The 15684-nt window shown below is 37.7% G+C and overlaps 1 protein-coding gene across 4 annotated transcripts in view; it reads left to right on the top strand.

Moving 5' to 3' along the window:
- Positions 1-15684, top strand: part of OXSR1 (oxidative stress responsive kinase 1) — an 85091-nt gene that overhangs the window by 22703 nt on the left and 46704 nt on the right. For 2 of the 4 annotated variants that reach the window (XM_060402087.1, XM_027958018.2), the window contains exons 1-3: positions 3511-3620; positions 5872-6008; positions 11306-11447. In XM_060402087.1, coding sequence (XP_060258070.1) covers positions 5918-6008; positions 11306-11447 — 233 coding nt within the window. In that variant the 5' untranslated portion in view covers positions 3511-3620; positions 5872-5917. Of the gene's footprint in view, positions 1-3510; positions 3621-5871; positions 6009-11305; positions 11448-15684 lie in introns of those variants that run through there. The other 2 variants (XM_060402086.1, XM_004018228.5) reach the window with 1 other exon arrangement.

Here is a 15684-nt window from a genome sequence, read left to right on the forward strand (position 1 = left end):
CAGGCAAAGATCTGGTCCTAGCAGACATATAGGACTGTCAGGAAAGCATTTTCATGACTAGGAGTGGAAGCACTTAGGAGTGTTGAGGAAGCTGCTGGGAAATTTGAGTCAGAATGAGGCACGTGGGATCTTTGTTGCAGCGTTGCAGGCTTAATTACCCTGTGGCATATGGCATCTTAGTTACCTGCCCAGGGACTGAACCCATGTCCCCTGCATTGGAAGGCAGGTTCTTAACCACTGGACCACCAGGGAAGGCCTGCCACAATTTCTTCATCTGTTTATCTGTCATTGGGCATCTAGGTTGCTTCCATGTCCTGGCTATTATAAATAGCGGTACAGTAACATTGGGGTGTGTGGTGAATCCTAAATTCTTGAACACAGTTATAATTACCTGAGACTTAAGATGTGGTCCCAGGTAATTAAACAATGAAAAACATTTATTTTTCCTATTTTAATGTCGGCCTTTCCTATGGCTCAGTGGTAAAGAATCCTCCTTCAGTGCAGAAGAGGTGGGTTCCATCCCTGAGTTGGGAAGATCCCCTAGAGTAGGAAATGGCAACCCACTCAAGTGTTCTTCACAGGAAATCCCATGGACAGAGGAGCCTGGTGGGCTATGGTCCATGGAGTTGCAAAGAATTGGACACAGTTGAGCACGTAAGCTGTATATTGTCACCCTGCTTAGTTAACTTATATGCAGAGCACATCATGAGAAATGCTGGGTTGGAAAGAAGCACAAGCTGGAATCAAGATTGCCGGGAGAAATATCAATAACCTCGGATATGCAGATGACACTACCCTTATGGCAGAAAGTGAAGAGGAGCTAAAAAAAGGCCTGATGAAAGTGAAAGTGGAGAGTGAAAAGGTTGGCTTAAAGCTCAACATTCAGAAAACGAAGATCATGACATCCGGTCCCATTACTTCATGGGAAATAGATGGGGAAACAGTGGAAACAGTGTCAGACTTTGTTTTTTTGGGCTCCAAAATCACTGCAGATGGTGACTGCAGCCATGAAATTAAAAGACGCTTACTCCTTGGAACGAAAGTTATGACTAACCTAGATAACATATTCAAAAGCAGAGACATTACTCTGCCAACAAAGGTCCGTCTAGTCAAGGCTGTGGTTTTTTCAGTAGTCATATATGGATGTGAGAGTTGGACTGTGAATAATGTTGAGTGCCGAAGAATTGATTCTTTTGAACTGTGGTGTTGGAGAAGACTCTTGAGAGTCCCTTGGACTGCAAGGAGATCCAACCAGTCCATTCTGACGGAGATCAGCCCTGGGATTTCTTTGGAAGGAATGATGCTAAAGCTGAAACTCCAGTACTTTGGCCACCTCGTGTGAAGAGTTGACTCATTGGAAAAGACTCTGATGCTGGGAGGGATTGGGGGCAGGAGGAGAAGGGGACAACAGAGGATGAGATGGCTGGATGGCATCACTGACTCGATGGATGTGAGTCTGAGTGAACTCCGGGAGTTGGTGATGGACAGGGAGGCCTGGCGTGCTGCGATTCATGGGGTCGCAAAGAGTCGGACACAACTGAGTGACTGAACTGAACTGAACTGAGCGCTTAAGCACGCAACAGGATTGTAATATCAGTGTAGTAAAACTTTTTATAGGAAGGTTTCCCTGATTGTCACTCCTAATTTTGGATGATTCACCTCTTCAGTGAAATCATATAGTATTTAGTACTTCCTCATATCAGACTTTATTCATGTGTATTGTAAATTAGTATTTGTCTAACTTCTTCACCATACTGTAAGTTTTGTGAACATTCATCATTATACTAGTATTGCACCTGGCATAAAGTAGGCACTTGTTAAATTTCTGTTGAAAGCATGACCTGTGTTTAGACAGGTCTACTCCTGTGTCTAAAATCTGTCTTGCATATTTCATCCTTTTCTTTTTTTCTGTAATTTTATGTGCTTTGCACCTTGTACCTCTATAATATCCCACATCTTATAAAACACATAGTTCCCACCCACTCTGTGCAGACTTCTTGCCTTAACTGTTCTTTCCTCTGGAATTCTTGTAACATTTTCCTCATTTGGCATGTATATGCTGTCCTGTACATTACCTCTTATGTGTACATATCTTATCTATTCAAGTCCTATATAACTGTGCCAGGAGGCAGGTGTTTATTACTTTAGTTCCTCTTTCTTATCCTCTGTGTTTACTTAGCTTGGAAGACTGTGCTAATACTTAGTGGGTAGCAAAAATGCACACAACAAGCCCTCGCCATAAAAGAACTTACGTCCGAGTAGCGAACATGAGAAGAGAAGGAGCACCTTTCGTGAACACTTCTTATGAATCAGGGATTTGGAGCAGCTTTTACACAGTTGATCTTACTGAACAAATACCAAGGGTATAGGGCAAGTATATCAAGAAGTAAAAAGCTGTATAAAGTGCTGTAGGATTTCATTCATTCAGCAAGTATTTATTGAGGGTAGACTGTGTGCCAAGCACAATGATGAGTGCTAGTAATACAGAGTCTGATCTCTCATTGAGCTTACAGTTTTGTGAGGGATGCAGAAAAATAAACAGGCAACTACATATGGTATGATAATTCCCACCATGTGTAGGAATCCACTTCTAAGTACTTGCTTGGTTGAAGTTCTCAGTTCCACAGGGGAGGACAGGCACATAAGCATCTAACTTTCTATCCAGACATATGTGCTGTAATGTAAGGAGATGTGCACAGAGCTTAGAAGCTAAGAGAAGGGACATGTCACTAAACCTGGGAAGCTGGGTGGAAGTGGTATTTTGGCTGAAATTGGCAGGGTGATTTGGTGTTTTTAGCTGGATGAAAATGAGGGAAGTGTACTTTAGGCAGAGGGAACAATAAGGTTAAGTGTGCACAATTAGAAGCAGCATGGCTCACTTCAAGTTACTATGGTAGGACTCGGGTGTGTGAGGGTAGTTTCAGTGAAGGCAGTGGGAATAATGGAGAGATAAGCAGGGCCCTGACCACAAGACTTCGATAAGGCATCTTATCACACCAGATCTAATTTAAATTCATAACTGAGAATAGTGTAAGCTTTGACTTTGGGCTCAGGTTTCTACTTTTGATTTAGTTTATGACTTCTTTAAAGTGAGAATTGTTAATCATTTCACAAAAATGAGATGAAACTATTTTGGGGGAAAAAAGCGCCAAACAAAAAACCACTCTCCATTTATTAGTAATTATCCTCCGTGACTGTAAAACCTGATTTCCCAAGATTTCTTCAGGGACACCTTGAAGTAAAAGTTGTGTCCCAGTGGAGGCCTCTGTGGTACTGTGCCAAGGTGTGATAAATAGTATGTTTCTGGTTTCAAAGATTACTGGTTTAATGAGTGAAAGGAGTAGGAATCAGAATGGACTGAGGGAAACCAAGTGGTTTTTTGGTTTAACCATTCTTGAAGAGATCAGAACCATGAAAATCCTAAAAATGTTGTGACATCATCTTTGAAATTCATTCTAATGTTGTTTTAGGCTTGCATATAATGAATTACTATGTTTTCTCTTCTTTGTAGAAAGAAATTCAAGCCATGAGTCAGTGCCATCATCCTAATATTGTGTCTTACTACACATCTTTTGTGGTAAAAGATGAGCTGTGGCTAGTCATGAAGCTGTTAAGTGGAGGTGAGTAGAGTACAGTGAAATGCCAATTTCATGGTTTGGAAAGTAAATACAAATGTTCTCTTTGGTTTGGTTTTCATGGACATGCATTTGAGGAGATACTGAGATTACAGTATCTAACAATACTAGTGTACAAGGTGAGACAAGTCACATGTTGCATTTGGTTGTCATGCTTCTTCAATTTCTCTCAATCTAGGATGGTTCCCTCCTACTTCCTCTCTTCCATTTCACAAATTTATAAAAGGTCTGATTTGAAGGGTCTGTCTTGTAGGATGTTCCACATTCTGGATTTATGTGGTTATTTCTTCCTGGTGATGTTTAACTTGATTTATATTCCTCTGTTTCCTACAAATTAAAAATTAGACCTAAAATGTTATTTGGACAGAGTATTTTGTAGGTGGTGCTTTGTACTTTATATTGCATCACGTAAAGAAGTAGTATTTGCTGTCTGGTTGTATCTTTAGTAGTGATGTTGATTTTGATTGCTGAAAATTACGACAGCCAGGCCTCTCCATGGAAAAGTTGGCTTTATTTCCCTTTGCAGCTAGCAAGAAGTCTTTGGGATGATACTGTGGCACTGTGAGTATCCAGTTCCCCAAGTCTTTGATCTAATGATTTTTAATATCCATTAACAATCCTTGTTTGAGTCAGTTATTTTGTCAGAGGTTGCAGAATGGTAATTTTTTCTTTTTCTTTTTATTAACATTTATAAAGTGGCATTCTTCGCTGTGAAGGAACTTTCCTTTATTAACTGGGACTTTTTGATTACTCTGTACTGTAATTCCTACTGAAAGAAAGTGAAGTCGCTCAGTTGTGTCATGTCTGACTCTCTGCGGCCCCATGGACTGTAGTCTACTAGGGTCCTCTGTCCATGGGATTTTCCAGGCAAGAATACTGGAGTGGGTTGCCATTTCCTTCCCCAGGGGATCTTCCCAACCCAGGGATCGAACCCGGGTCTCACGCATTGCGGGCAGACACTTTAGACAGGATAAATGTGTTTTTTTAAGGACCAATTTTCACAGTAAAGAATTAGTTTAATAATCACTGCCAGTAGGACTTGTTTCTTTTTTCCCGCTGAGTGATGCTTTCTTTTTTGAAGTATGCTATATAAACTCAAGGATTTTTTTTTTCATATATTCAGTGCCTTTCAACCAGTTACACTCTTTTTTTTTTCCTTTTTGATGCTCAAGTTATCCAAATTTTGTTAGTGGAAGTCTCTTCAAACGTACTGTGGTGTCCTTTTGACATGATCCATCAATCTTCGATAACCTTGATTTTTGGTTCTGTATAAATGATTCACAGTTATTCTGCTTTTCTCAGAATCGGCCAGTATTCTAAGGAGCCCTGATCCTTTTTATGGGGAATGGTATTCAGAAAGTATAACTTGGATATCTGAGTACTGCTACTATTTTGTCCTTGCTTCTGTTTGGAAGAGCTTGGAAATATAGCATATTAAAACAAATCATAATTTGACATTAGTATTTCCAATTCAGATTTAACATTGCAGACCTTTAAAACTTTAAAAATTATACTCGCATCTCTTTTCTTCTACACAGAAAAATCTTGGTCCCCCGTATTAACATAATTATGTACTGTATCCTGCACTATTGTGTATACAGTTATTTCTGCTTTAGTCCTTAGAATAAAATGTAAATATTGCTAATTGCAAACAGTGGACCCTTAGTATGTATAGATTGTCAATTTTGTTATGGTTACCCAGAAGTCCATGCCATATAATAAATTAGACATTTTGCTACAACATGGATTTGAATGATGTGGCAAGATAGGACAAGTGAGTGATGGAGCTGCCCAACTTTCCCATCACTTTGCTGCTTGTTTGCATATATATTTAACATGGGAGCATTATTTTTCATTTTCAGTTTTAGTGTAGGATTACAGGAAAGAGAATCCATGTTTGTTATTTTAATACCATTACTCATTGAATACCTTACTTCCCCAGAGAAGCTTTAAAGAAAAGTCTGTAGGCTTTAGAATTAAATTCTAGATTTTCTACTTAGTGGTTATATCCCTAGGCAAACTCTTTGAACCTATTAACTTGTCTGTTAAACGGGGATGCCTTTCCTGCGTTTCAGGGTATTGGTGAGGAGTAAGTGAGATGACTGTGTAGAGCATCTACCACTGTGCTGACATGTAGTAGGTGCACAAGAAATTTTAGTTATTAATGATAATGATCCCTTGTTATTTGATGCTTTTCAGTGTAGCCAGAATCACCTTTTTGTTTCAATCCCATTAGTGACACACTGGAGAAACTGGATTGCTTTGTTAAAGGCCCTGTTCATATGATGGTTGGAAGCCTTGCTAACACCAACCACCTTTCAAGATGGTGGTCAAGCATGGTTCTTTCAGTATGGACAGATTTGGGAATATTAGGTAATACTGTATCTTTCGTTATTGATCACCTACAGCATAATTTTCTTTATATGTAATTTGCAAAATGTGTAATACAGAGTTTTTAATGTTTTGCTAAAAAGTCCTCTGATGAATAGGAATAAATTGCTTGATTCTCTGATCCACAGCTGTATGCCAGTACATCCTTTCTGCTACTTATAAGCAGAATGCCTTTAAAAAATTTGTTTTTGTTGCTTTTAAAGAATTCCCATTCCGTCTCAGTGAGTATATGTCCTGATCACAAGGCAGGATATGGTATATATAGCTGGGTGGGATGTCTTTGAAATGTACCTTTCTGTTCTTCCAGGTCTTAAGTTTCCTGGGATGGTGCCCAGTTTTTCCAGCATAGGACTCAGGAAATTTCCTGGGCAATAATTTTCAAATATGTTCCAAGCATTAATTCTTTTAAAGATTACTTTTAATTTTATGAGTCAACATAATCTTATATCTAAATGTTTACTTTTAGAATATTAAAAATTTTGCACCTTTTTTAGTGTAATCTTTTGTAGTTTTAAAGTGAACACATTTAAACTGAAGAGATACATTAAGCAATATGTAGAAAACAAAAAATAGAACTAAGCACAGCAAAAAAACTTTTTTAAATAGGAGGGAACTGTCAAGATAGCTCAGTTAAAATGGCTTTCATCAAATACTTATTGATTACCAGTACTTTGGTGAATCAGTCAGTCAGTTCCTTGCTCTTATGGGTCTTATAACTAATAAGAAAAAGTTGCAATTAAATAATTATAAGTGTGTCGAGTGCCATGAGGAAGTATCAGGTATCATGGGAACAAGTATTAGCAGAACCTAACTATTGAGGGAGAATGGCTGTGATGGGATAGAGACTGCCTTCAGGAGGTGATGTTCTTCAGGAGACTCGAAGAATAGGTAATAACTAGCCAGGTGACATGGATGTGGAGGTGGTATCAGGGGAAAAATGGGAGAAAGACCCACAGATAGAGGGAACACTGTATTGGGGCTGAGTGGAGGCAAGATGGAGGAGAGTGGTGTGCCTTGGGATCTGATAAGGAAATCACAGCTAGAGCAGAGAGAGTGAGAGATGGGGACCATTGAGAAGCAGGGGCTCCATCTGAATAATTTAAAAATATAAATAGCCAGAATTAACACAAATATGTATAGGCTACATTCTTTCATATTAACTTTTCCTTTCATACTAACTTTTCCAACCAAAATATTTAAAATGCATATTTTTGATTTAGCAACATTGTACTGATATAGAATTTAATAATCTAATTAAATTGTAAAATGAACTGCAACTGGCACTCTTAAGCCCATGGACCAGGAGGACATCATGGTTAAAATAAGTTACATTGTGCCTATTATAATTATTTTATAATGCTTTCTTATAACTATGATATTCTTATCTTTTATAAATTAAATAATTGGAACTCATGTTGAGTGTTGAAATTTATTAGTATAGAAGGTTAATCTTTAGAAATTAGAACCGCTTTCTATCTAAATAGCTATTTCCACCATTTATTAGCACCAAACTGCAATGTAAGATTTTTAGAAATCAAAGTAATTAAGAAAGCTTCTGAAAGGAAAAGATAGAGAAGAATCTGTAGGCTTTAAAGGGAGGAACTGTAGAAATGCGGAAATCTAATTTTTTTTTTTTTTTAGGTTTTATTTTATTTTATTTTTTTTTTTTTAGTTTTTTATTTTTTAAATTTTAAAATCTTTAATTCTTACATGCATTCCCAAACATGAACCCCCCTCCCACCTCCCTCCCCATAACATCTCTCTGGGTCAAATGCACTGTCTTAGTGAATTACTTTGTGATTTAAGGATACTCTCATCTTTGTCATCTTCTGAGAGAGAAAAGGTATGGGACTTCTTTGACCCTGAGCATGACCCAGGTAAAAAATACATGGTATTGTGAGTGACAGATTTTGGATAATCAAGCAACAGTGAGGGTATGTCTGCTGATTTGAAATGAAATACTCAGAGCAAGCAAATTTTGGCTCCTTTTAAAACTTATATGGCTTAGGAAGACGTAAGTAGCACCCAGTGGCTAAAGATTGATTAAAACTTGGTAAAAATACTGGTATCTAAAATGGGTGAATTAATTTTGGACTCAGAGTGTTTATTCATAAAACTAAACTGAGGAAATAAACATGTTGACTGAGTGATTAATTTGATTGAGCTATAATTGTCAGATTTAACAAATGTCTTGCCTGCAACTGCTTCACCACTTTTTCAATATCGTTTTAATGTTTAGTAATGATTTTCTTGTACAGTAAAAGTTTTTCACTTTTTTAAAATGTTCCGTGCCATGGACTATGGAGGCAGATGTGAGATAGTTTGGGGAGTAGATGATCTACACTTTAATTTTTTGCTTCATTAAAAAAATTTGTACCAAATCCCTCTTGTTTTCCATTATTTAATTTACTTGCATTTACTTTAAAAAATTCATGGGTTTCAGTGGACAGTCTAGGTTGTTAAAGTGCAACTTCTTGGGCCCTACGTGAGATCTCTTGAATGGCAATCTTTAAGATCTGGGAATCAGCATTTTTAGCTAGTTTGCTAAGTAATTTCTTAATGTATTAAAGTTTGAGGACAGATTATCCCAATAGAACACTTCTTCCAGATTATGCCCAAGGACATACTATTTTATATGCCGATACAGGCTTCCTTCATTGTTCCTTTTCTTTAAATCTTAATTTGAATCATCCAGTGATAGTTTTCTTTTGCTTAGCATATTTTACCTTCATCTTTCTCTTAGTTTATATGAAGAATTGTATATAATTTTGATATTTCAAGAGAGGGGATTGTAGGCATTGTGTAAGATGCTGCAAGATGCTGAGGAAATCGTTTGGGAAAGAAGGGGGACCCTTCCAGGACCAATATTTGTCAGTTAAGGATGTAGATCTTAGTGGCATGACCATCCCTTCACCTTCACCTATAAAAATCATATTCTTGGGAGACTAAAACTGAAAAGACAACTTATCCCAGGGAAGAAGGGGCTTCTTAGATAGCCTTGTTTGGGTATATCCATTCTGGGCATAATCTGAGGATGTGCATCGCTTTAATTTCCCTATTAACCACTGGGTGATGTGAAATTAATAGAAATCTAAGATTTTCGAAAAGGAGTTCTTGCTTCAGACTCATTTAAAATGCATATCTGGTAACTTTGCTGTGCCCTAGGGTCTTTGTTGCCCATTTCTTTGACCTCCCAGACTAGAAGGTCCCTGAAAGTCAGCAGTCATGCTCTGTGGATCTGGACATACTCTGTGGCACCTAGTTCTAGATCTCATATACTATGACTTAACTATTGAATGAAAAAATTGTAATTTAAATTCCTAGTAGGAGTTTTCCCCTTTGCCTTCCTTATTTTAGATATTCTTTACATTACAGTCATTTAACTCAGTTGGCATTTATATATATATGTTTTCTTACTGAACAGTTCTTAATGTGGCCTGGATTTCTAAGAAGAATGAAATACCTGGCCAGTTGGTATAGTCACTTTGCTCTGGGAGTCAATGTGTAATTGGTTAAACTAAACAGAACAAAACTTGTTCCTTAGTTCCCCTCCTTGTGGATCATAGTCTTATGAATCCCAGAAATAAAGAGGGAGAAAATCTTAAAAAAGTTACCAAGAATCTGAAGTCTCCCATTATTTGTCTACAGAGAAGAAACAGCCTGTCTCCTGCTAGAGGTGGGGCGTGGTAGTTGCCTTGCTTTCTAGGATGGGGAGGGTGGGATCTGGGAATCTTATTCTGCTTTTTATGACTTTCAGCCAGTTTTCCTGTGTTCAAACCTTTCCATCAGTAACCCCTCACATCCTTCTACGTGGTCTAAGGTGTTTGTGTTCTGAGCCTTTCTGGAACTCAAGGGAAGAGATCTATGTTTTCCTAATTGATACACCTCCTCTGCAGGCACTGAAGTTTCCAATTTTTCCCCTCTACATACTCAAAGTTACTTTTTCTGCTTTCTCTCTTTCAGAAAATTAATGATGTATGTCTTTTGTTCTTCTTGTTTTCTTTTTTATTCTGGATTTATGGCCTTTTTGTCAGGCTTATCAAGTTAGTGGATTTCCAGTGGGAGCTGAAGTAAATGTGTTCAGTTCTCTCATGTTTTCAAGGATTTCATCTAGACCACTTCTTTCTCGCTTGGAAATATATATTTTTCTCTTCAAGTGTGTGCAATAAAAAACACCCACCAGGGCAAGTTTTCAACAGAAACATTTGCCAAGAAATGGACATTCAATCTTTTCAGTGTACTTTATGTTATATTTCAGACTCCTTGGCACAATTTTTAATATTGGAGATTATTTTGTTTTGGTTCTCTGATCTTTATGGGCCATTGTACTGCCAGAAATCCTACTGATCTCTAGCAAGCTTTATTTTTTTTTTTTATGGTAGATAACATTCTGTGATTCTAATTATTATGTACTTAGTTGCTCAGTCATGTCTGACTCTTTGTGACGCTAAGGACTATAGCCTGCCAAACTCCTCTGTCCATGGGGATTTTTCAGGCAAGAATACTGGAGTGGGTTGCTATGCCCTCCCCCAGGGAATCTTTTCAACCCAGGGATCGTACCCAGGTCTCCCACATTGCAGGCAGATTCTTTACCAGCTGAGCCACCGGAGAAGCCCTAAATTATTATATTGGTGTGTTTTCCCTCCCTCTGATTTTTAGTGGGAGTATTATTTCCTATCCTGGGAAGAATGAGATTGATTAATACATCTAGGCTGTTATTTATGGCTGTTATTTACTGCTACTTTTATTCCTTGCATATTTTTCTTTGTCTTAACCTGTTTTATTTCTATTACTTATTAACCTGAAATATAATTTTAACCTTTAAATTAGTTTGCATACACATGTGATATTTGACCTGAATTTCAGATGTATTTTATATCTTTATTTAAACAATGTTGCATACTCTAATCTGATGTTAAAAACCTAAATTGGTTTGTTACATCTTTTGCTAAAGTGTTATTGACCAATATGGTTTACCTAGGGATTCTTCAGAGGTGATTTTAAAAATCCTCTATTACCTTTTTCAAATTCTCATTAGATGCCCAAAGAAGATGCTGGTGTAATACTTCTATTTGGATATTAGGTTGCTTTCTGTTTCAGAGTAGAATTAATATATTATTAATTTTAAACTTTGATATTTCCTTATATTGCTATTTTTTCCTTCCTTTCCTACACAGCTAAATTTACGAGAAGATTTACATGTGTTTTGATTTTTAAATGGCTCTGAATTATATTGAATGAGTTAAAAAATTATTGAAAACTTTTTATTCTCTTTTCAGGTTCTGTTCTAGATATTATTAAGCACATTGTGGCAAAGGGGGAACATAAAAATGGAGTCCTGGATGAAGCTACCATTGCTACAATACTCAAAGAAGTGCTGGAGGGTTTGGAATACCTGCATAAAAATGGACAGATTCACAGGTATGTGAAAGATAGCACTCCTCTCTTTCGGATGAGTACAGCAGTAGGTATGCTGTTTCATTTCATTGAGGCTATTCCTTGTTCTTTGGCACAGTTATTCATAATCTCTGAGTGTTAGCGAGGCTCTTGGTATTATATTATTAGTTCCAATACACTGTGGTTACACAGCTAGTAAACATTTAAAAAAATAACAAACGCTCTAGTCAAATTAGAAACTTCAAAAATAAATTCCCAGTTTCCTACCAGGAGTCAGTTGCCTTAATCAACTGATAACAGTTTGGAATATTCCTTTCTAGTTTGTTTTATATCTTGAGTATTTTCTGAAATTATTAAAAGCGTTGTAAAATAACTTTTTAAATTAAATGTTATTATTATTTTAAAATAAAATAACATTTGAAGAGCCATGTAGCATTTCATGGCTCAAGTATTTCTGGCTCTTTATATCTCTTCAGTCCCTGTGTACGGATAACAAGAATTATTATCTGTACAAATGGTGGTAGATTCTGTTAGTACAAATTTGTTTAATCCCTGGATTTGGTTTTCCTTCATTTGAAGATATGTTTATTTCCCCATCATTTCTTAAGGATAGTTTCCCTGGATATAAGAATTTGTAGTTTACATTTCTTTTCTTTGAACACTTAAAAGATACATTACTTAATTCTGGCCATCATGGTTGCAGGTGAGAAATCTGTCATGTGAGTTGGTACAAATGTGTTGCTTTTCTCTGCCTGTTTTCAAGATTGTTTCTTTGTGGGACTTCCTGGTGGTTCAGTGGTTTAGGACTGTGCTCTCAATGCAGAAGGCACAGATTCAATATCTAGACTGGGAACTAAGATCCCCCCATGCTGCACAGCATAGCAAAAGAAAAAAAAGCAATTGTTTTCTTTATCTTTGGTTTTCAGAGGTTTAATTATGATGTGTCTTAGTGTGGATTTCTTTAGGTCTATCCAGTTTGGGGTTCCCAAATTTCTTAAATCTAGGTTTTTAACATCACCAATTTTGGGAAGTTTTCAGCCATTATGTCTTTGAATACCTTTGTAAGCTATTTTCCTTCCTTTTTTCCTGGGACTCTAATGGTGGAAATGTTAGATCTTTTGTTGTTGAACCATATTGTACCATAATCCTTCTGGCTCAGTTTTCAACCTACTTTTTTCTGAGTTCAAATTGAGTAAATGTTCTTGATTTACTTTCAAGTTTGCTGATTCTATCCTCTGTCCTCTCCATTCTACTCTGGAACCCATTCCTAGAGCTTTTATTTCTATTAGTGTAGATTTTCCATTAAATAATTTTTCTTTGGTTCTTTTTACATTTTTTATTTTTTTGCTGAGATTTTCTGTTTTTCCTTTAAGAATTTCAAATTGCATGTTAGAAGCATTTTTATGGTGGCTGGTTTAAAATTCTTGTCAAATAGTTCCAACATCTGATTCTTCTTCATGTTGATATCAGTCTTTCTGTTCCTGTTTCTTTTTGGCCATGCCATGTGGCATGCAGGGGCTTAGATCCCCGCCAGGGATTGAATTCGGAATACAGAGTCTTAACCGCTGAACCGTCAGAAAAGTCCCTTAGATGTCTTTCCTTATGAATATTTTCTGGTTCTTGGTATGTTGAATAATTTTTTAAAATTGTATCATGGATATTTTGGATATTATGTTAGAAGACTTTTGATCCTATTGAGATAATGATATATTGAAGTAATATATTTTAGCAGGCAATTTTCCTGATTTTGAGAGCCCTCGCAGTGGTGTTCTGGTTTGTTTTGTGTATGTAGCACTGCTGAGGCTCTCTTCTTGATTCCTGCTGATGCCACCCATGGGCGTAGCATGCACTTGCCCAGGCCTGGTGCTGCTAGGTGGAAGGTGGGAGATAGTGGCTGTGCCTGTGAGTCTGTGCACACTTCCTTGGGCGCATCTTGTGGCTTTCCACCTGATGCTAGTTGGGCTCTTGTTCATTCTCTGGTATTGCCTGTGGACTTGAAAGGCACATTTCCTAGGTCCCCTTTTGCTGCTGGGTGACGAGTTGTGTCTGAGTCATCTGAGTCTGGATCATCTATTGCCACTGTGTAGAGGAGCAAAAGGTACCAGACCTGGGTCACTCTCAGCTGCTGCGTGGAAGAATGGGAGATATTGGCTGGGCCTGTCAGCGGTGCTGGTATAGGCAGCATGGACCTATCTACACTAGATGTAGATTGGACAGTGAGTGAAGATTCCTGTCTGGTCTTCATTGGCACCTCTGGTTCGGGCCTAGTTGGTCAGCTTGAGACTCTATGGTCCAGCTATGTAATCAGGGATGAGGTCCCTGCTAGGTTTGGTGCCTCTTTGGTCACAGAGAGCAGGCTTAGAGCTTTTTTTTTTTTTTTTTGATCTGTACTTGTTGACAGTTCTGGGTTGCAAGACTATAATACCCATTCCAGGATATATGAGATTGAAAGAAAACTCAGGGAAATGGTATAGTACTATGTGAAAGTGGACTTGAATTCATTGCAAATGTGTAGTGCAGACTCTAGGGAAACCAGGAAAAAAGGGAAAAAAGAATATGCTAAGAGAGGAGAGAAAAATAGAATTACATAAAATGCTCAATTAAAATAAAAAAAGAAAGAGTGGAAGAACACAGCAAGATACAGATATAGATATATATCTTTAAAATCCCCTACTTTTAAGGAACTACAGAAAGAACAGACTAAGCCCAGAGTTAGCAGAAGGAAATTAAATAAAAACATCAAGAGTGAAAATATATGAAAGACTAAAAAGACAGTTGAAGAGATCATTGAAACTAAGAACTGGTTTCTTAAAAAGACAAGTAGATTGTTAGCTAGACTCACCAAGAGAAAGAGAGGACTCCAATTCAGAAGTCAAAGAGGAAACATTGCAGCTGACACCACAGAAATATGAGGTCGTTAAGAGACTACTATGAACAGGTGAAGTGAAGTGAAGTAAAAGTCACTCAGTCGTGTCCAACTCTTCGTGACCCCATTCTCCAGGCCAGAATACTGGAGTAGGTAGCCTTTCCCTTCTCCAGGGGATCTTCCCAACCCAGGGATTGAACCCAGCTCTCATGCATTGCAGGCGATTCTTTACCAGCTGAGCCGCAAAGGAAGCCCAAGAACACTGGAGTGGGTAGCCTATCCCTTCTCCAGGGGATCTTCCTGACCCAGGAAACGAACCGGGGTCTCCTACATTGCAGCCAGATTCTTTACCAACTGAGCTATCAGGGAAGCCCACTATGAACAGGTATATACCAACAAATTGTAGCATCTAGAAGAAATGGATAACTTCCTAGAAACATAGAATCTACTAAGACTGAATCATGAAGAAACAGAAAATCTAAACAGATCAGTTACTACTAAGGAGATCAAATCAATAATCAAAAATTTCCTAACAAAAGTCAAGGACCAATAATTTCACTGGTGAATTTTACCAAACATTCAAACAGGAACTTAGATAATCCTTCTCACATTCTTCCAAAAACTAGAAGAAAAGGAAACATTACAAACTAATTTTACAAGGCCACCATTACCCTGATACCAAAGCCAGACAGACTCTATAAGAAAACTATAAGGTAATCTTATATGCAAAGTTTCTCAACAAAACATTAGCAAACCAAAATCAGCAATACATTAAAAGGATTGTGCACCATGATTAAGTGGGCTTCATCCTAAAGATGTGGGAATGGTTCAGCATACTCAAGTCAGTGGGTATAGTATACCACTTTAACCGAATGAATGATAAAGTCTTGGTCATTTCAGTGTTGTTTTTTAGTTGCTAAGTCGTATCCAATTCTTTTGCTACCCTGTGAGCTATAGCGTGCCACACTCCTGTGTCCATGGGATTTCCTAGGAAGAACATTGGAAGGGTTGCCATTTCCTTCTCCAGGTGATCTTCCTGACCCAAGGATCAACCTGTCTCTTGTATCTCCTGCATTGGCTGGCAGACTTTTTACCACTGCACCACCTGGGAAGCCCTCCAAGGCTTACTGCTCTACTCTTGTCCTTTTCATTTCTGAAGCCTGAAGATTTCCATTTTTTATTTCATGTTGAGTTCTGTGGCAGTATTCTCCCCTAATTTATCCAGCATTTTCTTTGTGTTTGGCGCAGAGAAATGGTGTGTCTTAGGGCCAAGGCCTGTGTAGTAAGTGATGAAAATCTGTTTACCCTGTTGTTGCAATAGAAATTCTCTTGTACATTAAATCAGAGGCCCTCAACATTGGCTTCATATTGGAATCACCTGGGAAAGTTTACTAA

This window comes from Ovis aries, chromosome 19 (assembly GCF_016772045.2).
Source record: "Ovis aries strain OAR_USU_Benz2616 breed Rambouillet chromosome 19, ARS-UI_Ramb_v3.0, whole genome shotgun sequence".
Lineage (NCBI taxonomy): Eukaryota > Metazoa > Chordata > Mammalia > Artiodactyla > Bovidae > Ovis > Ovis aries.